Below are 24,887 nucleotides of genomic sequence, written 5' to 3'. Positions count from 1 at the left end.
GCTGATTTAATAAGAAGGCAATGCTCCGCGGACAGAGAACTACTGAGCTCCCGTTTATTCAATGCAGAAGTGTTCCTCAGTCTTACCCAGCAGGGCTGTTTGTTTGAAGCAATGAGATATTCGAGTGCTCTCTGGGGACCTGAAGCTGAATTACATGGAAATATGCAAGTGTTTCATCAGGTCACGCTCACTTCTTACTGTCCTAGGAAACTCTGATCTATCCTGATAGGCTGTACATGGGGAACAGTTACTATTTATATTCACTGTATTTACATACCTGGGCTGCTGCTTGCATAAATGTACCCCCACTCTATTTGGGATGTGCATATATATAAACATGGTAAAGGAATGTTCTATAGTGAAGTGGATATCAGCACACAGCAATGGTCCCACAACTTTTGAGGATCATGCCCCCCCCTTACTCCTGTCCACACATCCCTGGAACTGGGAGCACGGTTGCAGCTCTGGGAGGCGGGGAGGGTGAGGAAGGAACACAGACAGGGTCAAGGGCCAAGGATGGGGTCCCAGCCAGGGTGTGGTGTAGGCTGGTAGCTGGGCCTGCTGCAAGATATGGCTCCACTCCCAGCCTTGCCCCCAGCCTCGGCTCCGGGCTGAGAATGAAGCCACGGCTAGTGGTGAGGCTTGGAGCTGGCGTGGGGCCATCAGCGGAGCTGCGCTGAGGCTGGGGCTGGGGCCAGACACAGGAGCAGAGCTGGGGGTGTGGAGGGGCTGGATGGCACTCCCTCTCCACCCTCCATGGAGGCTGGCCTGGACCTCGTTGCGTCCCCAGGACATTCCTCCATGGCCCCTTCAGGGGGTGTGCCCCACACTTTGGGGACCTTTGGCATACAGTGACAGAAGCACCCACGGTGTACATTTCCAAGACACCGCTCATTTGACAAAAAGGAGAGATACATCCAGAAACATTTTCAGAAGCACTGCACCACTTATGCATACGGAGCACGTTCTGATTATGAAAGATAATATCCCCAGCAACACCGTATTGTATGCTTTAATTGTAAAGTTTGATTAAAGTTAACTCGTGCTATAAAATGCTGAGGAATGGAGGCATCCACAACACAACATCAGGTACCAAGAGATGTACAATAGGCAATATAAAAGGATCTCCACAGTTGGTCTCCCTCCTCCCCAAATCCTAATCCAATCTTTCCACTTTAACTTGTTTGTTTTACTTACCCCTCTGTTCTCTGGTTCAGGTCTCTGTCCCTGTGGTCGTGGTGGAGTTTTTTCTCTGGAAAAGACAGCAGAGTTAGTATAAACGTAGTGATATATGGTGTAATATTAGTTTCCTGCCCTGGCCAGTAAAATAGAACCAACACTAATTGCTCTTTCACAGATGTCCAGAGACCACTGAATTGCTGCAGCAGACCTGTGTGCAGTTAGCTTACTAGCAGGGGCCAACAGGCCCGTCACTTAGTTGAACCTCCAGTTCCAAATCCACAAATTGAGATTCTACATTTCTGTGCAGCAACATCCTTGTTGCATTTCACAATCAAGGGAGCTTGAAAACTGTGATCAACCCAATGAACGTCCTGTCCAAGTTGTCCTAGTCAGGTAATATTTTGCACAATGTGCCGTCTTCAGTTAGTAATTAGTGTTCAATTCAGTTCAAATAGATTTCCACAGATAAGCAAGAAACAGAGTGTGGGAATCCAGATCCTGGGAGAGCCAGGATGTATTTGGCAGACATATCACCTCCCCTAAGTTTTGGCCATCTCTTATCTGACACATCAACTGTATAATAATTAGGTTTGTGGTTTCTGAAGAAGTGGCTGCATTTAGATTCCTTACCTGGGGTCCTGCTGCCCAGTACTACCCCTTCCATACAGAGGAATAACTTTATCTCGACTGATTCCTGCTTTACATACTGGACACACCTGCCTGTTTGGCCTGGTCTCTAACCACTACAAGAGAAAAATAAAACCAAATAAATAAGGCACCTTCAGAACAATGGAACAATTACAACATACAAATATATCTCACACAGCCACACAAAAGCCAGCCAAATAGAATTCTACAGGTATTCTGAAAAACAAGGAGGCAAACTGCCTACCCTTCGGAAATACCAAAGTGCCTCAGATTTGGGCAGTACTTGCTGCAGTTTAGTATAATAAACTGCTATATCACATCTGCTGAAGTGTACATTTGTAATTGGGCTGGGAAAACTCTGAAAACTACACTGTAGAAACAACCCCGCACTGGCCTGGGGAAGGAAGGACTAGTCTTGTCTCATCTCTTGTTTCTATGATTCTAACATATACAGAGTAGCGGTGTAACAGTAAGTGTGGCAAGAGAAGTGCTTCAAGTTTTTAATCTACATACTAAGCCCTCTCGTCTGCCATATGCAAACTCTCCTCCCTGAATCACTAAATATTTGAGTGGTTAAGACCCTGAAAAGAAAAGGGACTTTGGGCTTAACCTTCTCTTCCTCTGGAAAAGTAGATTACAAATTATTGCATGTTAAGTTTCATTAGTGCATTCTGGTTGCCCTGGAGAGAAGCAAGTGTGCTTAGAAAGAAAAGGGGATATTGCAGCTTCTGACAGAATACCCTAGAGGACTGAGGGGGTTATTGTGTAATAGGAGCTGATGAAAGACAAAGTAAAAAGAAAACGATCTTACCTGGTGTAAACAAGGCCAACTGTTGGTATTCCCAGGGTGATTTGATAACAGGACAGAAAGAGAGAAAGTTTAAAAAAATGTAGTTAGTAACTTACACTGAGATTTGGAAAATATAGAGAGTATATTGGGGACAGCACACCTAAGGGACAGCAGAAGGTTAAAGAATCAGCAATGTCAGTACCATAACTTTGCATTAGAACAAACTGAACTTCTGAAAGTACAGCCAAAGTCAAACCTCCTCTGGCCCTTCCAGTTTTTCAGTCTGACACTAGGTTGCCAAATGGACAGAAACCACATCACAACTCTTGGTCCCTGTACTCTCACCATCTAGAAGTTCCACCGCTTTAGATATCAGCACAAAAGGCATACATAAAGGCTTAAATTCATCCTTCTAGGCCTTTCTGCACAGATTCTGCTCACTGATACCATGCGCTCATGTCCTAAGCAAATTTGCAAATTAAAAAGATGCCAACTGAATGACGTTAGGATCTTAAGAATCACATGGCTAAAATATTGGGAGAGATATGGAGAAATGTACATTATGCATCACACTGTTAATTCTAAAATGGGCATGCAGTATGAGGAACAGAGTAGGGTTATTCTAATTTCTCCTTTAAGACACTTTACTTCAATTAAAGTCCTTGTGGCAACTTTAAAAAAGTCAAAATCAAACAAAAACAGGCCACAAAATAAGACTACTTATCAAAAGACACTGCAATCAACTGCTCTCCAAGTATTATAAACAATACGCAGATTGTCCACCGAAAGACTGGACCTTCAATCCTGGTGTAAAGTCACCCCACTTAGGTGGTTTAATCAAAAAGTTGTGATCACAAGAAGGTTTCATTGTAAAAAAAAGCCAGATAACAAGCCCCTACGGCTGATATGTTGACACCAGAAACCAAATTCTACTTGCTTTCACCCACGCAACCACACAGGTTTAACTGAGACCTGAATTTAATTCATAGTGTTTAAAACCCCACACAATTAGCAATGTCAACTCTTGCTAACTGTTGCATTTAAAAAAAAAATTGGGGAAGGAGGGTTATTTCCTGTATCATTTCATCTTTCAACTACACCAAAACAGTAACATTTGAGGCAAAAGATACCATTGCAGCCCACTGAAGTATTGTGGAAAAGCAGGGCAATCTACTTCAATGCTCAAACCCGGACAAGACACATGGGAGGCATAACATTTTCACTGTGTTTATGGGACATCTGCTCACATTGGACAGACAGTGGACCTGAAGAGCTAGTGCCACTGCCAAGATGGTGTAGGGAAAGAAAAATAACCTCACAACAAAAAACAGGCTCTCTACAACATTTCTGCCAGCACTAGCAATGAAAGGAGGCCTGCGGTGAGGGTGCGATTTGCATAAAAATGCATAATTTGGACTCCAGAGCCTGCTTCAAGGACAAGGTGCAAAGCAGTTCCAGGTATGGGTGGGTTACAGAGGAATTTAGACCCAAACAGTGGGTGTGTACCAAGCCAGAAGGCATGAATGAGAATAATATTGCTCTGCCAAATTATATTAATCAAGGCTGTGCAATTTAGTTTTAGCACAACAATTCAGAGGGCTACCAAAAGCTAAACTTAAGGAGACCAACGCTAGCCTGGAGTAACTACATATTTAACAGAAAAATGGATCCGGGGCAGAACAGTAAGTTGGCACATTTCTGCTTACAGCATTCAATTCCAAGTCCATAATGCCATTCACATTTTAAGATTACAAGGCTGGACTTTTCATCTGAGATTTAACCTTGTTACATCCTCAGCTCCTGGATGATAAAAGCGTGTTTGTCCCAGACCCATATTCTGGCCTACCTAAGGAAAGCAGAATACTGACCAAAAGAGGTGCCCACACAGGCTGATAACCGCATCCTTGGCAGTGTCTAAACAGATGTTGCATTCAAAAGTGCTGTCCTGATTAGTATTGTCCCCAGCACCATTACTACTGCTGCTGCCACTGGTCCCTCCAGTGCTGGAGTTTTCAGTGGATGTAGACGACGTGGGCCCTTTACTTGCCATCCTCAGGAATTAATCAGATCCAAGGTCAGTAAAATCTTCCGACTGGAATCCTATGAGGCAGAGAAAAAGAAATTCCAGTTGCATTACTGTTACATTATTGTCCTATTTGAAATTGAAAGAAGAAAAAAAATATTCAGATTACTTGCCCAAGGACCATTTGGATCCCACATTCCAACATCTCAATTTTATGGCAGCCAAGAGAAGTTTTTTTTAGAAGTCAAGCTGTCTTGAATATCTGTCATATGACCTAGCTGTTGATATCACCTACATATTAAAATTCTGGGTGCACTGACTGACTAGCACATTAAACCCCAAGGCTGAAAATTAAGACAGGTTTCTCATCTCCAACTTCTTGTAAATGTTACCAAAGAGCAGTTACTCTTTGCAAAGTGTATTGTTGATACATGTACATTTAGTCATATGTGCTCTTCCCAAAATTCAGTACAGGGCACAAATTTCTGAGCACAGCCTGAAAAGGAGTTTAACAAAGGACCATGTCAGGAGACCACGTCACACCTTTCTTCTAGAATTCAGTGAGGTTTACAAGAAAACTAAAGAGGTCTTTTTTATCTCCCTTCCCCTCCCCCACAAACTCTCAGGTTGAACATACGGGTCATTCAATGCACCTAGGATTTTTTTTTTACATCCATTAGTTCAGGTTATCAGGAGCCCGGGAAAAGAAGGTGGATGGAAGTGATACTCACACCAGGGTGGATTGATTTAAATCATCAATTTTAGATGTGTGTTTCACATTGGTATTTTTTAGCTATTTTTCTCAAGATTCTCATTGATTGGAAAAATTAAAACATGTTGACTTGCAACTGAATGCAGCCTTTGTACTAAATTTGGTACTTCTTTTTGCTAACCACGGGATACAATATATCTATACACATTTATTTAAGCAATTATACAGTTTAATTTACGTTTATGGAGATTCTTAATTTTTACATTTTTATTATGTTAGAAAAATGGTAAATGGGTTTTTCTTATTTACTACATAAGTTTTTTGTTTTTTTAACTTGTGATTTGTGTCAAGCTCCTTTTGGAGGTTGTTTGGAATTCACTTATAATACACAAACAAAAACAGCATTTTAAATTTTGGTTTTAAATAGAACTACCTTAAATGTACCGGATACATAAGAAAAAAAAGTGTATCAATGTTTTGCATTTTAAACTAGATGATGTATTAAACAAAGGAAGCATTATTTGTAGTTAGCAAACAGAAATGAGTGTTTCTGGTCACCATGTCATTCAAGATTTTAGAATCAGTAGATCTCATCTTCTTATACCTGATTTTTATTCCTAGATTTGGAGAGGAAGACAAGTTTTCCTGCTTTTTCCTTCTTAACTTTGACTGAACTAGCTATTGAACTGAACTAGCTGAATAAACTAAAAATTTAAAAAGTTACTCTCTTGCACCTGCAGAAGAGGCTATCTGCTCTCAAAATCTGGTTTAGAACTTCAACAAATTTGGGTTCCAGATGCTTACAACAGTTCAGTAAGTCTGACTTTCTTTGAAACTCAGCAGCAAACATACACTGCTTAATATTTTTTGTATTTAATTTAAAATTATTTAACTATATAACAATAAGTTTACGCCTTAACAGATTGTCAATTTCAAAGTTACCTAATTACACGTATTTTTTTAAAATATATATTTAGTTTAAATTGAAAAATTCCGATATATTTATTTTAAAACCTTGTTTCTTATCCCTCTCACTGCTGTCATGGCCGTGGGTGGAAGTGAACAGTGAACATTTCAAGCCATTATGTTGCAGAAACACCCAGTATAATGAGGACTGAATATCCCAGTTGTTTGTACAGCTCACATGCTCTTGACTCATGTTAATATGTTACCTGTGCAGCACATACGGTATATGTCTACTCAGCAGGATTCTCTCTCTTTTTACTTCTTTCTGCTAAAACGTAACTACCATAAACCTTAGTATGAGATTTCCATGACATGCGAATCCCGAAGCACTTTACAGAATGGAGGCAGCATGGGTACAAGACATGTAAATCCCAGGGAATAGAGATATACTTTTTATTATCCAATACAAATACCAAACATCTACTCTGATTTTTAATCCAGAAATCAAGAACAAATCTATATCTGCTGAGTCAGTAACAATTAACCAAGAAAAAACAATTAAAAATATATAAGGAGCTCAGATACGAAGATGCTGAAAGTCTATAAATCATAGATACTATAAATCAAAGAAACAGATGGCTGTCTAAAACTTTCACAAGTACACAGAAATTAATTATTTAGAAAGGGCAACTAGAACCTTTCATAAACTACTGACTGCATAACTTACCCCACAAGTACTAAAAAAGTCACCTCAGCTTCCTGAGTAATGCTGAAGCACACATACAGAGCTGTAACACAAAACTTCAGTATCTCCAGCTTTTATCACAGAGTTCTTTTCATACAATGCAGTTCTGCTGCAGGACTAAAAAAGTGTCAAGCCTGAGCCCAATTAAAGTATTGCATCAATGACACCACAACAGAACAAATGGGGAAGGAGAAGAGATTTATTTCTACAGAGCTTTTTCACTCAGTTACATCATTTTGCCTGGGGTCCCAGAAGGACAGCTCAGCATTCACAACTACTGTGCCTTAACGCACACTGCCTCTCAGCACTGCTGACTCCTAGCATTTCACAGCATGGCTTCATTTACCCTCATCAGCAAGGCAGTTTGCCCTTGTTATTAAAAAAAAAAAAAATGCTTTAGTACAGGACAGGTGGAAATGCTACCAATTCCCAAACTACACATTAAAAAACAATTTTCACTGTTCTCATGCATCCTTTCTACCAGAATCTTTAGCAATATTAGCTTATCTTGCTCAGATAATGAATGTTTAAATGAACCCCAATAACAAAACAAATCCAAAACTGAAGCAAGAAGTTAATGTTTGAAGTACCAGGATTCGCTCACGTGGTATTCTGCTTTAAATATTGGTTTAATATTTTAGTAGCAGGAGAGATAGGGGAAGGATTTACCCCTACAGATTTTGGGATCCATAGCATGAATTTTCAGACCTGGATTTAATGTTCTTTTTAAAGCAGATTTGGTCATAATGCAAGAAACCAGATACACAAACCAGATACACAAAAAGGCTTAATTACTTCTGTTTCTTCCAATAACTTCCTTCACCACACTTGAGCTGTCCGTCAGATGACCCGGTTCAGCTTTTCTCCCACGAAAGCCTTTGTACTTTCTCCAATGCTGACCCATACTCCTGAAAAGAAAGACCTTCCTGACCCTGTAACTGCACCTCCTCCAAGTCTCTCTTCAGTACTCTCTTTCAGATCTAATCCCCCATTAGGAATTCATCAATTAAAAAAATAAAAAGATTACAAACATAATTAATAAGCTAAGACAACAACAAGTAACCTTATGAGCATGTACTGTGGAAGACTGTCTCATTCACCCACTTGTCTGCTGTAATCTCTCACTGAGGCACAATGTGTCTTATTTAACCTAGTTTGTAATAAACTCTTTGGAGCAAGAAGGGACAATCTTATATTTATCTGTAAAGCACTATGCAGACTCCTATGGTATTGTACAAACATTATTATTTATACATTTGAAATTAAAGTGAGAAAATTTGAGAGCCAGAGAGTAAGCAGCACATTTGCTCAATCCATAATAACTGGATCACTTATGTTCTAAATAGAACAGATTCATAAGTCTGAGAGTAAATTCCAAGATGATACCACCTTCAGTCAACCACCTGAGCTTGTTAAAAGAAACAGAATAGGAGGCAGAGAAGTACACTTAAGAAAATCAAATAAAATAGGCCAGACCCTTTTTCTATTCGATTCAGGAGACGCCAAAAGCACCTCAGGAGCCACTGTTGCTTTCAGGTTAAATTAAACACAAGAGTGTTTATTAAAAGTGAGGAGAAAGAAATGGGTGTATAATGGTAATAATCTAGGTCAGGGGTAGGCAACCTATGGCACAGGTTTATTTAAGGACATCTGCATGATGCGGCACACGAGCTGATTTTCAGTGGCACTTACACTGCCTGGGTCCTGGCCACCAGTTGGGGGTAGGGGGGGGGCTCTGCATTTTAATTTAATTTTAAATGAAGCTTCTTAAACATTTTAGAAACCTTATTTACTTTACGCACAACAATAGTTTAGTTATAGTATAGGCTTATAGAAAGAGATCTTCTAAAACGTTAAAATGTATTACTGGCACACGAAACCTTAAATTAGAGTGAATAAATGAAGACTTGGCACACCACTTCTGAAAGGTTGCCGACCCCTGATCTAGGTTTACTAAACCTTTGTCCTTTGACCAGCTCTTCAAGGCCCAACTCACAAATGCCAGGACCATTAAAGAAACTGAAGGAAGGAGAAGGTGCAACAGTTACTTCTGACCTCATGGCAAGTTTTCAAAGATTTTCCACTTTTCTTCCCTTGTTCTTTGTTATCAAGACATTTCCATGAAAACAAAGTATTTGTTTCTTAAGTGTCCATCTGTTCCTGCTGTTTATTCCCCCATTTGAAATCATCATCCTCTGTGATATCATAACTGGTTGCTGTGGAAATTACTGATATCACAGTGTATTACTACTTGACATGGGGAACAAACAGCAGGAACAGATGAACTGTTAAGAAAAAATGAACTTGTTTTCATGCAGATGTCCTTAAATAAACAAAAAGGGGGTGAAGGGGCAGAAGACTTTTCTGGAGCCAGTCTGGTTGAAAGAGCAAATGAATATGTGAGGAGAAAGAGGGCTTTAAGAAGCAGATGGCACTCTGGGGCCTGAAGGTTCCATGGCAGTTCAGAGCAACAGATGGTCTGAGAGACTGAGGGGGAAATAAATAGCGTGGGAGACTGGTGAGGTTTATGTGCTCACCTGTGCGCCTACAAGAAACAACTGAGGAGAAGATACCCACAAAATATTTAGGAAATATATTCTAAAGACATAGAGTGGAGTAGAGAAGTGGGGGAACGATGCACCAGGAAACGCAGGGCTGAAGCATCAGCCAGTGAAAGAGACCAAGTGTATGGATCTAAGAGAAATTAGAGATTTTCCAGAGATACAGCAATTTGCCTCTGAAAACTATGAGGAACTTCACAAGAAAAAAGAGATCACGACATTTTAAATTAAAGCATCCAAAAATCTCAATGACAAAGAGCACAGATGGACAATAATTCAGAGTGCAGGATAGAAAGCATCAGATGATAATGTCACCTAAGTTATAAATCATATTTGTAGGGTATATAAAATGTTAAAAAGTGTTTGCTTTATAATGTTACTTATTTCATAAATATTAAGAATAACTGCTTCCCAATTGGGCTCTAGGTCACTGACTACATATTAACATTTTTAATTATTTCTCTTTGCTTTATATCTTAAATATTAGATTTAAAGGAACACTGTCAGATTAAAAATCCTGTATAGAAAAACAAGTTTCTTTGATCGTTTTACTAACGTGTCACAGTGTTACTTTACTAAAAAGATTACTAAAAGTTAAAGAATTTTTCAAGTCTAGTTTGCTTCTCATGACAGATTCTGTTTTGTTCAAGTTCTAAATTTCCCTCTGCTTGGACAATGAAAATTTCAGGTTCACTTTCTTCTGATGTACTAGCACAAAATTACAATGTTTTTGTTGCAAACATGGCAATCCAAATTTTAAAATGATCTGTTTTCATTAATATTATAAAAGTTTAAAGAAAATCTCTCTCTCGACACTAGGTTTAGAAGAAGACCCTCAGACATAAAACAAAACACAAATCTGAAACTTGAGACTTCTCTGAACTTTAAGTGTACCTAACATATGGTCACAGGTCACTTTTTCTGCAAGAGCTGATGTTTGCTGACAGCCACATGAAAAACAGTAAGTTTATTTCCTGACGTTCACAGCATGTACATTCCTTCTGAAGTAAAACTGTTAATTATTAAACATACATTTACCTACTTGCCTCTTTATTCCCTTCCCCCATCTCCTAATAGGTTATGTTTTGACTCACTCTTTAGATAATCAGTCATGCATGTTCTATTCTTCTTTTGCGGTTTTTATATTGCTGTGCTGTATATCCCTTTCAGTGTTAGATGAAGTGGTTCCTACATATATATATATATATATATATATATATATATATAGACTGAACATCAATTTAAAACACCATATTGCACATTAATCTACTATCAGAGACCCATGCAGCAATTCAGACACATTTTATTCAGTGGGACTCTTCACAAACCTATGCTAGAGGATTAGAATGCAGGATTGAGGCCTGTGTTTAAAAAGTGATTTGGAATCCATTGAGGGGAAATGTGCTATACAAATGCAAGGTACTTTGTTAGTATAAAAAAATATTGTGAACACCAAGCATGTAAAAAACAAAGATAGCTTTGTTCTGTTTTACGCTCTCTCTCGTCCATTAAACAGATAACAGACTCAAACAGAACTTGGAATGAAGCCTATGAACACACTTCTTTTTTAAACCATGGCAAATCTAAGGGATAAAGAAAACTGATATAATCAGTTAGATAACGCCAGAAAAAAATATTCAGATGATATTAGATTATGTAATGTTTTACAGGATTAAAATCGGTCACAAATGTACTATGTGGACTACTTATTAGAACTTTATAGGTTGCCAGGGGAGGTTTTGTTTTAAATTAAAAAAAATAAAAAATAATTGTTTTTATGTGGTTTAAAGCATGTAAAGGAATCCCAGAGGGCAATTAAAATACATCAGAAGTTACTACATTTGAAGATTAGAACTAAAACCCAAATATTCATCTATTTATAAATAGCCACATCTTTGATGGACACTTATGAAACATTTTAGGTCCTTGGGGAGAAAAAAATATCTAAATGTAAAGAGTGATAAATAATGTTAAGAGGCCGAAGCACTTTACAAAGGAGTGTAAATTATCCCAATTTTTACAGATGGGGAACCAAATAATTGTTTCCCTGCAGAAACACAGAAACCCAGAAGCAAAAAGGAGAATAGAATCCAACTCTCCTTGCTATTGGACTCCTGCTCCAATCATTGAGCAGTACCATCTCCCTCAGCTGCAAAAGTAAAAATCAAAGTCCCACTGTTACAGGTAAACCTAAAATCTGCTATTCTATAATTCACTAAAGAAAAGACAAGAAACTCTTTGTCGCTTAACACAGTCAGTGTTACAGAAAAAATGCAACTGGGACAAGCAACTGTTTACCAAATAACATTTTACAAAGAGCCACACACAGATGAGGAGGGGAGGGGTTATTTCCCACCTGAGTCAAGCCAGATACTGGGACACCCTGTGCCATGTGCTAGTTTGGGAAAGTAAGCATTAACAAACTGTGATTTCCAAAAAAAGAACAGGAGCGTTGTGGCACCTCAGAGACTAGCACATTTATTTCAGCATAAGCTTTCGTCGGCTACAGCTCAAGAAGTGAGCTAGGTGCCACAAATACTCCTGTTCTTTTGCGTATACAGACTTACGAGTTACCCAGTTAATAGCCTGAGGCAATACACACGAAATGTAAACAGATGTCAATTCAGTGTATCTGTGAGGAGACACCCCCTTGCACACGAACTGTTCGCCCTCCCCCACAGACAAAGTAAGAGCCAGAAGCGCCTGCCTGAGGAGCCAGAGGTTTCGGCTTTTCCTTTCAGCTCCCGACCACCTAGTGCTAACTTGACAGGAAGCCCAATACACCCACCCGACAGCTCAGCCCCGCCCAAGTCCCCAGCCCCACCCCACCGACCCCCTCCTCAGCCCGCTTCCCGTCCCGGGCCTCGGGCCCGCCCGCAACCCCAGGCAGGGCCTCGAAGCCGCCCCCGGCAGTCTCAGGCCCGTCCCCCTGGTGCTCACCTGAGAAGCAGGTGTCGCGACCCCCACGACAACTACAACAGCCCGAGACTCGGACTCCCAGCTGCCTCCAATCCCCGCTCCAGCTTCTCCTCCCTGGGCCGCCGCTGTCACCTGACCCCCCGGAAACCCAGCCCCGCCTGCATTGTCCGGGACCAGCCTCTCGACCGGCACGCGGGGCCGCGGCATCAGGTTCCGCCTGCCAGGGAGAGCGGAGGGGCGAGGGGCAACTCTCATACGCCCTCAGGGCCGGGGCACGTAGATCCCGCGCACCGGGGGGAGCGGGGCGAAAAGAGTCCAGCTTCCACACGGGAGGGAGGAGTATGAGGGGGAATGGAGGCTGGTTCCACACACCATGGTTCCTAGGGCAGTGGAGCAGGGGGTAACTTGAGGTTAAACACCAAACAATGGTATTGTTTCTACTAAACTTAAGGGAACCAGACCACCGCAGCACGCTTCAGTGTCTGGATTCCACACACAGGGGCCTAGGGGGTGTGGGAGAAGAGTGCAGCTTCTGCACTGGTCTACATACAGAGACAGAGGAGATGGTTTAAGCCATAGTGGTTGTGTCCGTCCAACCCCGCATCCCCTGCAGTCTTATTGTTTTTAAACAGATCATGAACTACCTATGGCTTCAGCCTGGGAAAGCAGAGTCCCTAAGAGCCAAGAAGTCAACACCAGTAGCAGATGTCTTCCGCAAGATCCACAGCAAAGTTATAAACAAGCAGCCATGCTGGAATTTCCACAAGTGTATCAACTAACACACAGTTAAGATGATGTGTGTAGTATCTCCAACCAAGACATTGCCACCTTCCTGAGCGGCTCCCTAGATGGGGAATTAGGACGGGATGGGCACAACATCACTTCACTGTGGTCCCTCACTTGCAACGCCACGTGTTGCCTGGGGAAGCGCATTGGCTGCTGCTGGGAGTGGTGCGAGGAGCGCCAAGAGCTGGGAGTCCTGGTGCCGCAGATCAGGTCTGACAACAACACCATTGTCACCCCAAGTGCCAGGGGCTTGCTGGAGAGGACCCTGAAGGCCTCCATCCACTCGCTGTATGTGGAAACCCTGAAGCATAAACAGGACCAGGGTAAAGCCTTTGAGTTGACCAGCAAGTGGGATGCCAGCAACCACTTGCTTGCCTGGGGGCGGCTTCACCCGTTTCGCTGACTGGCAGTTCATCCACTGCGTCCCACTCAACTGCGTCCCGCTCAATGGAGCCATCCGCCACAGGAACCAAGACAAGTGTTGCAGAAGTGTGGCTACTCCAACAAGACCCAGCCCCACGTCCTGTGCACCTGCAAACCCCACTCCAGAGCCTGGCAGCTGTGCTACAACACCATCCAGAACCGCCCCGTGAAAGCCATCGCACCACGCCTGGAGGAGATCTCTGTGAACTGCACCATCCCCAGTACTGACAGCCAGCTACGACCTGATGTCATCGTCACCGTCGAGGCCCAGAAAAAGATCATCCTTGTTGACATCACGGTTTCCTTTGACAACAGGACCCCGGCATTTTGGGAAGCCCAAGCTTATAAACTAGAAAATTACGCCCCCCTGGCTGACACCCTGAGAGCGAAGGGCTAGGAGGTGCAGATGGACGCCCTGATGGTTGGAACCCTGGGTGCCTGGGACCCCCGCAACGAGCGTGTGCTGCGGACCTGCGGGATCGGTCAACACTACGCACGGCTCATGGTCTCAGCCACCATCCGATGGTCCAGGGGCATCTACATCGAGCACATCACCGGCCAACGACAGTACCAGGAGGCGTGAGCCAGAGTGACATCGTTTTTCGACTAAGAGAAAGGGACCAAGAGACTTTCTCCGTTGGATCGTATGAACTGGAACCATAAACTTCCTGAACATGAAATCTCACCAAATGAGGGTCAATCCATCCTCATCATCGTATCTACTCATTATACTCCACACCCGAACGTAGCCACTTTATGAACTTCATACTCTCATATCTCAATGTCTGTACTTTGACCCATCAACCTTTTACCTCCAGTCGGGGATATTGCAGATTATGTATTCCTTATGCCACCTGATCTTAAAAGTGTAGGGTGGTGCAGTTCCTTTTGTGTTTGTTTTTTTTTTTAACTCAGTTTTGAGTTTGCTAGTAAATTATATCAGCCTATTTCAGATCCTTGGAGACTGTGTCCTCTGTATGCACAGAACAGTTATACAACAGTCAGTGACAATGCAGATTTATTTTACACTGCAGTACCGATGTGTTTCACCCCACTTGATACAGAGTAGGTACTGCCTACCTGACTTTTTGTCCATGTTTTACTGGATTCTTGTGCACCTTGTGACCCTCTTCCCATCTGTTTTGAGATGTAACTTCCTTCCACTTAACAATGCAGGAAAGATTATCATATGAGATGGATCCTAGCAGACACTTTCTGCTCCCTCTGTGATATCAGAGTGCTGTGGATGACTGTACATCATCAGCACCTTGGTTTTGAATGCCATAAATCAATGTTTTTCACCCAGTGGTTCATCATCCCCAGGGACTTCACAAAAGGCAACAAGGCTGGTAGTGAGATATTGAACATTTCTAAAGCAAAGAAAATCTCATCCCTGCAGTCCCTGCACACCTGTGCCTTTCAAGGTCAAGTATTCTCCATCAACTTCTCAAAACATATACACAAATATATAGGCTTGTCATTGATACATTTTTCACTCTTATAGTAAATGTAATCAGCTAATGAATTGTTTTTACTTTGGATAAGGGGTTGCCAACCTGAAAGGTTGAGAAACACTGACATAAATCTTTATATTGTCCCTTTCAGCTAAATGATCATTCAGAAGGGATCACTGCAGAGGGAGCTACAAACATGGCCCCCCAAACCAGCCCTACGGAGAAGTGCAGCTCATCACTCTCTCACCCTGTCCACCTTAGGGAGAGGCGAGGGTTGTGGAGTCTCCCCGCCAGAGCAGGAACTTGCAAACGCATGGGCTCAGCAGAAGGCTCTCGGTCCTCTGTCACTGTGGCCTGGACTACAAGTCCCAGGATGCCATGCGGTCTCCAAGATGGCCGCGTCCCTGGGTGGCTGTGGCGCGAATGTTTCGGACTCAGACAGCAGCAGCGCGGAGGACTTGGAGCGATTTCGCGAGGCGGTCTGGGACCTGGCTGGGCAGCGGTCGGCGGTGGTTCGGCCGGAGCCCGGCAGCGGTAGGGCAGCTGGGGGTGACGCTGGGGTCCTTTGGTTTGGCGACCGCAGGCCCCACCGAGAGCAGGCCCTTCCCCTCCCATGCTTGGCTGGACTCACCTGGTCAGGGGCAATCCTAGGCTGTCACATCCCAATTCCGTTCCTGCCTCCCTGGCCAGTAGCCGAGCCTGTGACTGGCCCACATCTCAGCAAGAGCAATCAGACCCCAAAGCAGACGAGGTGGCTAGTCTTGGATTTTGGGTGCTGGCGGGGCGTATGGGTCAGTAGGTGGGTGCAAGCCCCTGCCCCCGACAGTGTGGCCTCTCAAAGGCAGTTGCTCCTCCAGTATTAACTCAGCAGTTTTATGTTTAATTCTGATCGTGTCTAGAGTACAGTTGGTTAGGAACTAATCTAATGGTGAACTCAGCTGTGACTCAAACAGGGATAGGTTGTGTTAAAACATTTGAAAATGTCATATTAAATCTCATGCTAACCTGCACTCTCTGTAAGAAAACACTTCTTAAAAACATCCTTTAAAATAAGTCTGAAATAATTAATCTCAAAATGAAAGAATTGGGAGGACTGAGGATTCTCTAGCATCATGACTCATGTCTGGTGTCTTGTCTGCCTTTCTTCACTGTGCCTGACCCTGGGTGTAAATCACAGAGTTGAGTTATGGATCATATTTTGAATTTAATCTGAGGAATTAATGTACAGAAGAAAAATCGTTTTGCTATGCTGGCTCCTTACTCCCCAGGCTGTCGTACCACTGTTTTTCTGTATAAGTGCATAGACTGTCTTGCATGCTGTCCAAAGTATGCTTGCTTGGATGCTGAGAGAGCAGAAAATTGGGGGACTTCTAAGATCCTGTCTAAACTGTGATAGACAGGGTTTTAATACAGTATTGCCTTGTTATAGTTAAAACATTGTTTAGTCCTGCCGTGTAGACCGCATCCATCCATGTTCCTGGACTATACTAAAGCTTTAACTGTTTAGGGCAGTAACATTATTTGGAAATATGCATCTTGGCTCCCTCTCTGCTGCAGAGTGCATCTTGTAATAGTTCTCTAAAAGTCATTTGTTACAATTTGGATGGGACCCTAAACACTCCTGTTTAAAAAAAAAACAAAACAAACAAAAAAACAACCTTGCCTCATATTAAACACTGGATAATGTTATTGTCTCTGCTGTTTAATCATAAAGAAGGTTTAAAATATAGGTGTTTCCTACTTAAACCAGACATAGTATCCAGCTACTCAATCCAAACAGAATTTCTGGGTAATTTAATCAGTAGCTAAATTGCCAGAAAGCTTCAGATCTACTCTGTCTTGTGCCTTCACCCTGCCAGTGATCTTCATCTGTACCTCACTCCTAGGAATTTGGCAGCCTTTCTATCAACTCCAGAATTCAAACTTCAAAGTTAGTCTCTCTGTGGGGCTCTGTGTCATAGAGTATGTGAAATATGGTACTTTCAGGGAAGGACTTGGCTTGTCTTCTATTTAGGATCATAATAGAAATAGAAAAAGATATATCGGATTCTTGCCAGAGTTGGATGCTTTCCTCCAGTAGATGTTGGATCCAATATTAAACTCATATTGCACTATCTTAGCAAGTGGAGTTAGTCACTTGATATGGAGTTTGCTTGAAGAATGTTTCAAACCATAACCGTATCCTCCTTTGAATGCGACCACTATTCTATCTTGCAAAAATTACTTTTACCCTATATAATAATCTACAGTGGAATTAGGATTAAAGGTGTTTTAGTCTTGGAGATTTCTAATTTGCCTTTGCTTTGTTTTGTCAGGTTGCTTTGGGAAGGACAAATTACTACCAGTTCAGCCTAGTCTCAGGTATTTTTTCTGGATTTCAGAGTGCTGTTTGCGTGAAGAAAAATGAAACGGTGATTATAGGCAGAACTTGTGCTGCCTATACAGTAGTTAAGGTTACCTGAGGCTTCCCATTATAAGACATTGTCTTTTGTCTACAGTTGAATACTAAGTGGCCAAATATTTCTCCTGATCAATGGGGAAAGCAATCCTTGGTTTAGAAGCCTTGCAACGGAGTCCACATTCTTCTGTCTTCATTCTCAATATTTTTCTTTTTAAGCACAGTCTCCAAGCCTATCAACCTGGCAACTTTTACTAAAGTCCTCTCTCCAGGGGCGTGTTTGGAGTGAGCGGCAGCACATTGCTTTGCTGATATACCCGCAACTCTGTTCTTCGGGGACAAAGGAATGGTAGGAGCATTCAGGCTCCAATCCTTGGCCTGTGCTGCTGAGACTCTCAGCAAAGGGTCAGTTAATACCAATTATGTTGTTGATACTTAGGGAATGTGGACATCGGTTGATGCTTAGGGAATGTGGACTATACTGAGACTACCCAAGCTACTTCACACATGCTAGTGAACAGCCTTCTGATGGTAGTTGCTTTTGGCCACTATCAGTCTGAGCTGGATTTGAATTGATCACTTAGTGGTCTAAGGCTCTCTATCCCATTGCCAGTCCCCAGTCTTCAGTTTTAGGTGAAAGCAGCAGATGGTTACTGGGTCTGAAGGAGATCACACATTGTTTTTATTTCAAACAGACAGAAGGTGAATGACCATGACAAAGATGGCAACGAATTACAGACCACACCAGAGTTCAGAGCACATGTTGCAAAGAAACTGGGAACAATGTTAGACAGGTAACTAGTACCAAAGCACAGCCTTATGAGATTAAATAAGCCTTAATCAGAATCTTCCCTTGCAAGAGCAGTATCAGTACCCTTGAGTGGTAGAAGTGGGAATCACTGAAGAGTTAAATACATCTTTTTCCATGGGAAACGTCTTATATTTTGGTTTCTCTTCTTGTTTCCTACATCTCTATGCATACTGCTGGCCTGTGACTGAGCTCCTAATGCTTGTGAACTGACCCTTGTCCTATCCTATAATGTAGACCTGTGTTCTGTGTTAGGAAGGGAATAGACAGGATTGAGATTTATCAGAGCCACCTCCATTTATGGCAAGGCTTTGAATCTGTTGAGGATATTCCCCAGTCCACGTTTGTGATCGTTTTGTCAACTTATCCATACAACAAACAAATTCAGCCTAACTCAGAGCTGTGCGGGCATTGTGGTAAGTGTTCAAAGACTTCACCTAATTGCAGATTGCTGTTGCCCTTCTTTCATGTGGAAGTATGGCCCATGGGAACTAATGGGCCTAGAATACAATGTGAGTTGGCTGCTTGGACTGTTGTATATGCATAGTTTCTATGTGCCATGCTTCTGAATGAAATGGCCGTGCTCTGTGGAGATAGTATAAAAAAAATTAAAATGAACCCACTGCGAAAAGGTTACTTAACTGCTCACCTTAATCTTGTTTAACATTTCCAACTTCTTAAAGTTAGCCTGGCTGGCATAAAATTGAATCCTTGTTTCCTTTCCTAAATTCAGACTGTGGTCTTTCTTGTAGCTACATCACTGTATTGGAGGATTCATCAGGTCCTGCACAGACTTCCATGCAAACAGCTGACTCTGAAGATGATGGTGAGTTCCAAGCACAGTCACTGTTGTCAGCACTCATCTAATAGCTCTCCACTGGGACAAATGTAATTAATTTTATCTGATATTAGTTCATACAGTGCTCTAGATTGAAGAAAGAGTGCAGTAGAAGGACTTCTTGTTAATATCAGCAGGAGTTGTTGTCTTTATGTAATAGTGCAGAAAGCTTAACTAACACCGTCTAGTTCTTCAGGCCAACGTAAATTCCATGTGAGAGTGGACACCACTGTTGCCTCATACTTGGATTGCTGTTAGCTGCTGCTACTGACTCTTTTTTATATCTTGTCTAAAATAATTTGCTAACCTATTTATTTCCCCCTGTTCCTTTTTGTGTTTTCTTAGGCTTTCGCCTATTGTCTTCATCTGTTCCAGGAGATTGTGGGAAATCCAAACCTCTGCTCTCAGCCAGGAGGCGACGACCTTCCAGTTCTAGGTGAGGTGTTATTCTGCTACTTTGTTCCAAAAACTACTCCATGCTGTGTTTCAGAGATTCCTTTTACATTTGACGTTGGAAAAATATTTTTCCTAGTGCAGGGAAACTAGGAATTTCAACTTGCATTAATTTTTCCAATGCACATAATGCATCTTAAAGGACAGCTTGGAGTACAGCCTGGTTAAGCGGTCACTGGAATACGTTTTTGAGTCACGAAGTCATTACATTTATCAAGATTATGCTAATCTCAGGGTCTGTGCTTTGGGTGAATTCAGGATGAAAGAGTAATGTACTTACCTCCCACTTTGCTTGCAACCCTTCCAGTGAGCTGGACAGTGACCAGGAATGGCAGAGATACCAAGAGGCTGCTGTGTCAGCAGCAGATATCTTGAAGCAAAGTGCTTTTTCTGTGATGCCTCCGGATTCCAGCCAGGTTCACATGCAGGAGTGCACAGAGCACAACCAAAAGAAGAAAAAGAAAAGGAAGAAGAAAGCTAGAGGTGAACATAATAATGAACAGAAGACAGCAGGATGTGACCAGATCAGCAGCACGACTCTATCATCCATTGATGGAGAGTGCACGAGGCAAGAAGGCAGATGTACAGAGGAAACAACATTGCCTAGTGTGGTGAAGAAGAAGAAAAAGATTATCAGAAAAGAAGCAAATGATGATTCTGCTCTATGAACCACATATGGTCAGGATGGAAGAAGGATGGTGAAAAGTTAACAAAGTTAGTAGTTCCTGCACATTGTCCTCTGCTGGAAATGTGGGGAAACAATTGGCAAAGCTTTTGTTTTAGGGGAGTCAAAGGAGTAAGAGTTTAAGTGACTGCCCTTGTTGAGGCATCCCTTGGGGACCTCCCCTTTTCCATTCCATCACAAACCAATTACTTGCATTGCTGGTTATGCAGACCTTGCATTGAGGGATTTGGGCGATACAGGGACTTATTAGAGTCACCTCTGCCCTGGTCGGATCCTTCTGTGTATCCAGCCCAAATCCTGTGCCCTGGAGCTAGTGCACGTGTGCGATAAACTGATTTTGGTGGAGATGGTGGCAGAAGATCAGTTCCTACTTCACCTCTCCAACATCTGCTGCCAGAACCATGGGAGAAACAGCTCCAGGCTGTGAGAGAGACTGACTCATCCATAAATATCGTGGCAAATCTTGGGGACCCACCTCCCTCTCTTAAAATCACCAGAAGTATGTTACCGAAACCTGATGTGTTACTAATTCCCATGGAATATACACCTCTCCAGGGGTCCTGTGCAGAACTATAAAAAGATTGTGCAATGGTATCACTTAATTGTTATAAGCAGGTATTTCTTTCAAAACTGTCTCCCTCGATGCTTTATTTTCATGGTATTAAATCTGCCAGTGTGCAGTAGAATTCAATAACAATAAATGCCTCGTAGTCTCATTCAATATAATGTTGTGTGCAGACCTGCAATCTTCTTCCATTAGGATTGGCACAGCTAACAGGTATTACACATCATATGTAGTTTTATTGCACAACTGTCTGTAGCTATTTGATGATGCTGTAGAACTGCCAGAAATAGGTGCCTTTGAGCCCAGCATGGTAGTAACTGCATTTAAGTCCTTATTTGATCAACCAGGTGTGTGTTGTCTCTCTGAGATGCAGCAGCAGTTTTTAGTAGTTTTCAGTACTGTTTTTACTTTCCTAGTAGAGGCCAGCAGCTCTGAGATTTCAGGGAAAGACCTAATATTTGGATGGGTGGAGGAACTCAAGATGCTAAAGTGAGGAAAATATTGCTCCTCATAGGGTCCTGGGAGTCACCCGCATTTTGTGCAAGAACCCTGATATTTTTCGCATAAGGAAATGCCCTGCAGGCATCTAAACTGCAAAAGTATTTTGAAAATCGGCCTGTAAATTAACAAAATACACCAACAGAAATCACATGCCTTATGGCCATCATTACAGTTATAAGTAATTTTAACTTTTGAAAATCATGTGACTTTTTAAACTTTTTTTCTGGATTCCTCATACATTTGACTTTGCTTATACTGTAAAGAGGATAAATATACAACAGTCTCAAATGGTTTTCTTTCAGTTTACTGAAAGTTAAATATATTTACAGGATAACAGAGTAGAGAGGGGCATCAGTCCTAGGGACCAATTCCACTGAGATTTTCAGTTACTGAAATTAGGCTCTAATAGCTCTTTATATCAGAGTCCAGGGAAAAAGTCTTCTGAATACTGGCACCAATTTATATCTATATGTTTGCAGTCATCAGATATGGTGGCAATAGGGACACTGTCAACTTATTTGTATAGTTTCTTTTGTTCTCTATTGTTTCTTATCCTTTTAGAGGCTTGATCATATTTTCCCCTCATTGGGATTTGTCCCCTCTGCAGTATAAATTGATATCTTCAGCTCCATTAGAACCCCAGAAAGACGTTTATTATGGCTTCTCCTATGTTTGTTTGCAGCTCATCAGTGATATGAACATATAAGCAACAAGGAAGAAGAGGAAATACTAGAAGCATTTATAACTAGGGCCTCAGGACTCAAAGCGTTCACTTATACAAATAGATCCATGGAAATCTGAGGGATTATTCACAGGAGTGGGGGCTGTAGCATCAGGCATACAGTGAAGGGCTAAGAATTAAGAATGTGGTTACACTATATTTATACTAAAACAATCCGCCTATGTGGAGATCTTTACAGAGAAGATCTGATACATGTGAGAGAGACCAACACACACACACACCTCTCCCTCTGTTAGAAGGGGCAATGGTGTTACATGAGGGGCAGGGCTTAAAAAGCCATGTTTCTGAAACATTATTTTCAGATGTATTATGTTGAGCCACTTCTTGCTCTCTCCCCATCCCAAATGCTGACCGCACTGGCTCCATTGATCACCCTGTGGGGTGTGTGAGAGACCAAGAATCAAGCCTGCTGATGTGGAGAATTAAACATTCCTTTCTCCTGACCTTCAATTTCTGAATTTAAAACAAAGTAGAACTATTGAAAATACTCAGGCCTCTTACCCTCAAACAGCCCTGGCCTAGTGGAAGTCATATTTCTGAACCTAAATAAATCGACAGTGTCCCTTTTAAGTTAAAGAAATGACAAGTTTTTAGTTAGTGGTTCTGTAATGAGAAGATAGTTCTCATGCCATCCCTGGCTCTGTTTCTCAGTGTCTTTTAGCTGCAGGGCCAGTATTCGGGCTCTTGTACTGTCTGCCCCAAGAAAAGTTTCTCTCTCATTCAGTTTCCATCTGCTTGTTGCAGCAGTGGTGGGTGGGTAAGTGGTGCTCACCTGCCATTAGCAGCTCAGTTCTGCTCTTTCCTGCAGGACCTGCTGTGGAATTGGCAGGTTTATATATATGCAGCCCAGCTAAGGTTAAGAAGAAAGAAAATTCCAGCTATCCCTTTGCAATTTTGCTGTAGACCATTCAGACCCATATCCTGATGGAAGTCCTCAATTTCTGGTCTCTATGCTGGCCATTGTTCCCTTTGGCAGTGGAAGCTAGTGGTGTCAGCCCTGTCCTCCTCTGTCATCTGGATGTGTGTTCATAGCTTTGTGCTCAAGAAAAACCTCTTCCCGTGTTGTGTTTGGATGAGGGTGAGGACTTCACACAAGGCAGTGGAGAGGGGGTGGAGGCCTCCAGGCCAGGCACTCTCTTCCCTGTGGAAGGCAGCAGTGACAGTGAATCACAAACACAGATGGAGGTGCTCCTGATGGCTCAGTCATGGCAGTCACCTGTGAACTGGTCACCATGGTTACTGAGTGGAGGATGCCATCTGTGTGGGGATGAAGGTCTCAATAACGCTGTGAGTAGATGGCAGCAAGTGGCTGTGGCTGTTGGTGGAGTCAGAGCTGTGGTAGAGCACCAGGCTGCTAGAGGAGACTGTTAAAAACATGCAGTTTTAGCATGGTAGTTTCCTTCATCTGTTCCTTTTCTAATTCCCCCCTCCCTCACTCCTACATGGCATCTAAAGATTCTTCATCTCAGACACTAAGGTCTGATATTTTCCTGACATCACTGAAGAGTTAGGGCTCATCTACACCAACATTGAGCTTACAGCAAACTGGGGTGTAAATCTACCTCACACTAGCTTTCTATGTGGACCCTGCTGCAGTGTACTAAAAGTTTCATAGCGTACCTTGATCTACGCCTCTTTGAAACAGTCATAAATAAAAGCACACTGTGAAACTTCCAGTGTGCGGCAGCAGGGTCCCCACAGACACTTAGTTCGTGGCAAGCTAATGCGGGCTAGATTTACACCCCAGTTTGCTGCACACTAAGTGTTTTTATAGACAAGCCCTCACTCCTTTATCCCATTCCCATTTCATAGGCAAAGACTTGCGTGCCCAGATGCAAAGCTGTTCTCAAAGTAACTTGGGGATCAACCCCCTTGGAATTAAAATGACTCACTAATGTCCTCTCAGAGTTGGTAGGCTTTACCCTATATCCTATTCCTGAAGGAATCTTTGCCTCCCCAGCCTTGAATGCTTTCTCCATGTTTGGCTGTGTAGGGACACCATTCCTGCCTGTGTTCTTCAATGTTAGTCACTTGTACAAATTCCATATAGGCCCCATATCCACACCCATACCTCACTTTGGATATGCTGAAAAATCCTTGCTATGGACTGTGCTTTAGTATTTCCTTTCATTAGGTCATTTTCTGTATCCCCCAGGGCCTAGTTGGAGTTCTGATGCAGAATAGGAAGCCGTGGATGCTATTTCATGTCCTACCATTGGGGTATTGGCAGATGGAGGAGGGATGGAGGGACAGTATAAAATGATAGTTTATTGGTCTTACCAGCTGGGCTCGGGGTGAGGAGATGGCCTGGCTGAACGTGCTGAATGGTTGTGTCTTGGTTCTGTAAATGTATTGTTGGTGTCTGTGACACTGACGTGTGGATCCCAGACTCCGTATGGGTCTCTGATTCAGATGTAAACACCTGAGAAAATTAATGTTTCCTGAGCTTTGGAACAGTGCCTGGGTCAGATCTGTCTCCTATAAGCCTTCTAAGAGGCATTTACATGGGCAAGCTGGATTGGAAACAGCAAGCAGGTTCTGTTTCCAAGGAAACTCATTGCTTCTTGGCAGTGCAGCAAGGAAGCTTGCTCTAATGTTCCCAATGTTCCAGCTGGTATTGGCAAGGCGCTGGGGTGAGGAAGATTGTCCTGCTGGAGTGGCACAGACAGGGTACCAGATATACTCTACTGGCATAGGCAGTATGCTGTGTGATATACAGTGCAGTTTTAAGTAGGGGAATGAAGGCAT

The 24,887-nt window shown here is 42.4% G+C and overlaps 3 protein-coding genes across 6 annotated transcripts in view; 1 reads left to right on the top strand and 2 right to left on the bottom strand.

Moving 5' to 3' along the window:
* Positions 1-12,655, bottom strand: part of LOC127034602 (E3 ubiquitin-protein ligase RNF185) — a 71,177-nt gene extending 58,522 nt beyond the window's left edge. The window contains exons 1-5 of one of the 2 annotated variants that reach the window (XM_050923594.1): positions 12,508-12,655; positions 4,489-4,720; positions 2,642-2,660; positions 1,813-1,925; positions 1,198-1,252 (exon numbers count right to left, since the gene is read on the bottom strand). In XM_050923594.1, coding sequence (XP_050779551.1) covers positions 1,198-1,252; positions 1,813-1,925; positions 2,642-2,660; positions 4,489-4,670 — 369 coding nt within the window. In that variant the 5' untranslated portion in view covers positions 4,671-4,720; positions 12,508-12,655. The remainder of the gene's footprint in view (positions 1-1,197; positions 1,253-1,812; positions 1,926-2,641; positions 2,661-4,488; positions 4,721-12,507) is intronic. The other variant, XM_050923597.1, reaches the window with a different exon arrangement.
* A 192-nt stretch (positions 12,656-12,847) lies between these two features.
* C15H12orf43 (chromosome 15 C12orf43 homolog) overlaps positions 12,848-24,887 on the top strand; it is a 13,950-nt gene continuing 1,910 nt past the window's right edge. The window contains exons 1-6 of one of the 2 annotated variants that reach the window (XM_050923646.1): positions 12,848-15,119; positions 15,301-15,683; positions 17,465-17,510; positions 18,243-18,341; positions 19,108-19,181; positions 19,539-19,629. In XM_050923646.1, the coding sequence (XP_050779603.1) occupies positions 15,305-15,683; positions 17,465-17,510; positions 18,243-18,341; positions 19,108-19,181; positions 19,539-19,629 (689 nt within the window). In that variant the 5' untranslated portion in view covers positions 12,848-15,119; positions 15,301-15,304. Of the gene's footprint in view, positions 15,120-15,300; positions 15,684-17,464; positions 17,511-18,242; positions 18,342-19,107; positions 19,182-19,538; positions 19,630-19,953; positions 21,058-24,887 lie in introns of those variants that run through there. The other variant, XM_050923645.1, reaches the window with a different exon arrangement.
* Positions 21,135-24,887, bottom strand: part of HNF1A (HNF1 homeobox A) — a 20,196-nt gene continuing 16,443 nt past the window's right edge. For both annotated transcript variants that reach the window (XM_050923609.1, XM_050923611.1), the window contains exons 9-10: positions 24,420-24,561; positions 21,135-23,503 (exon numbers count right to left, since the gene is read on the bottom strand). In XM_050923609.1, the coding sequence (XP_050779566.1) occupies positions 23,376-23,503; positions 24,420-24,561 (270 nt within the window). In that variant the 3' untranslated portion in view covers positions 21,135-23,375. The remainder of the gene's footprint in view (positions 23,504-24,419; positions 24,562-24,887) is intronic.

Source organism: Gopherus flavomarginatus, chromosome 15 (genome assembly GCF_025201925.1).
Source record: "Gopherus flavomarginatus isolate rGopFla2 chromosome 15, rGopFla2.mat.asm, whole genome shotgun sequence".
Taxonomy (NCBI): Eukaryota; Metazoa; Chordata; order Testudines; family Testudinidae; genus Gopherus; species Gopherus flavomarginatus.
Note: the sequence above shows the minus strand (reverse complement) of the source record. Positions and strands in the feature narration are given on the sequence as shown.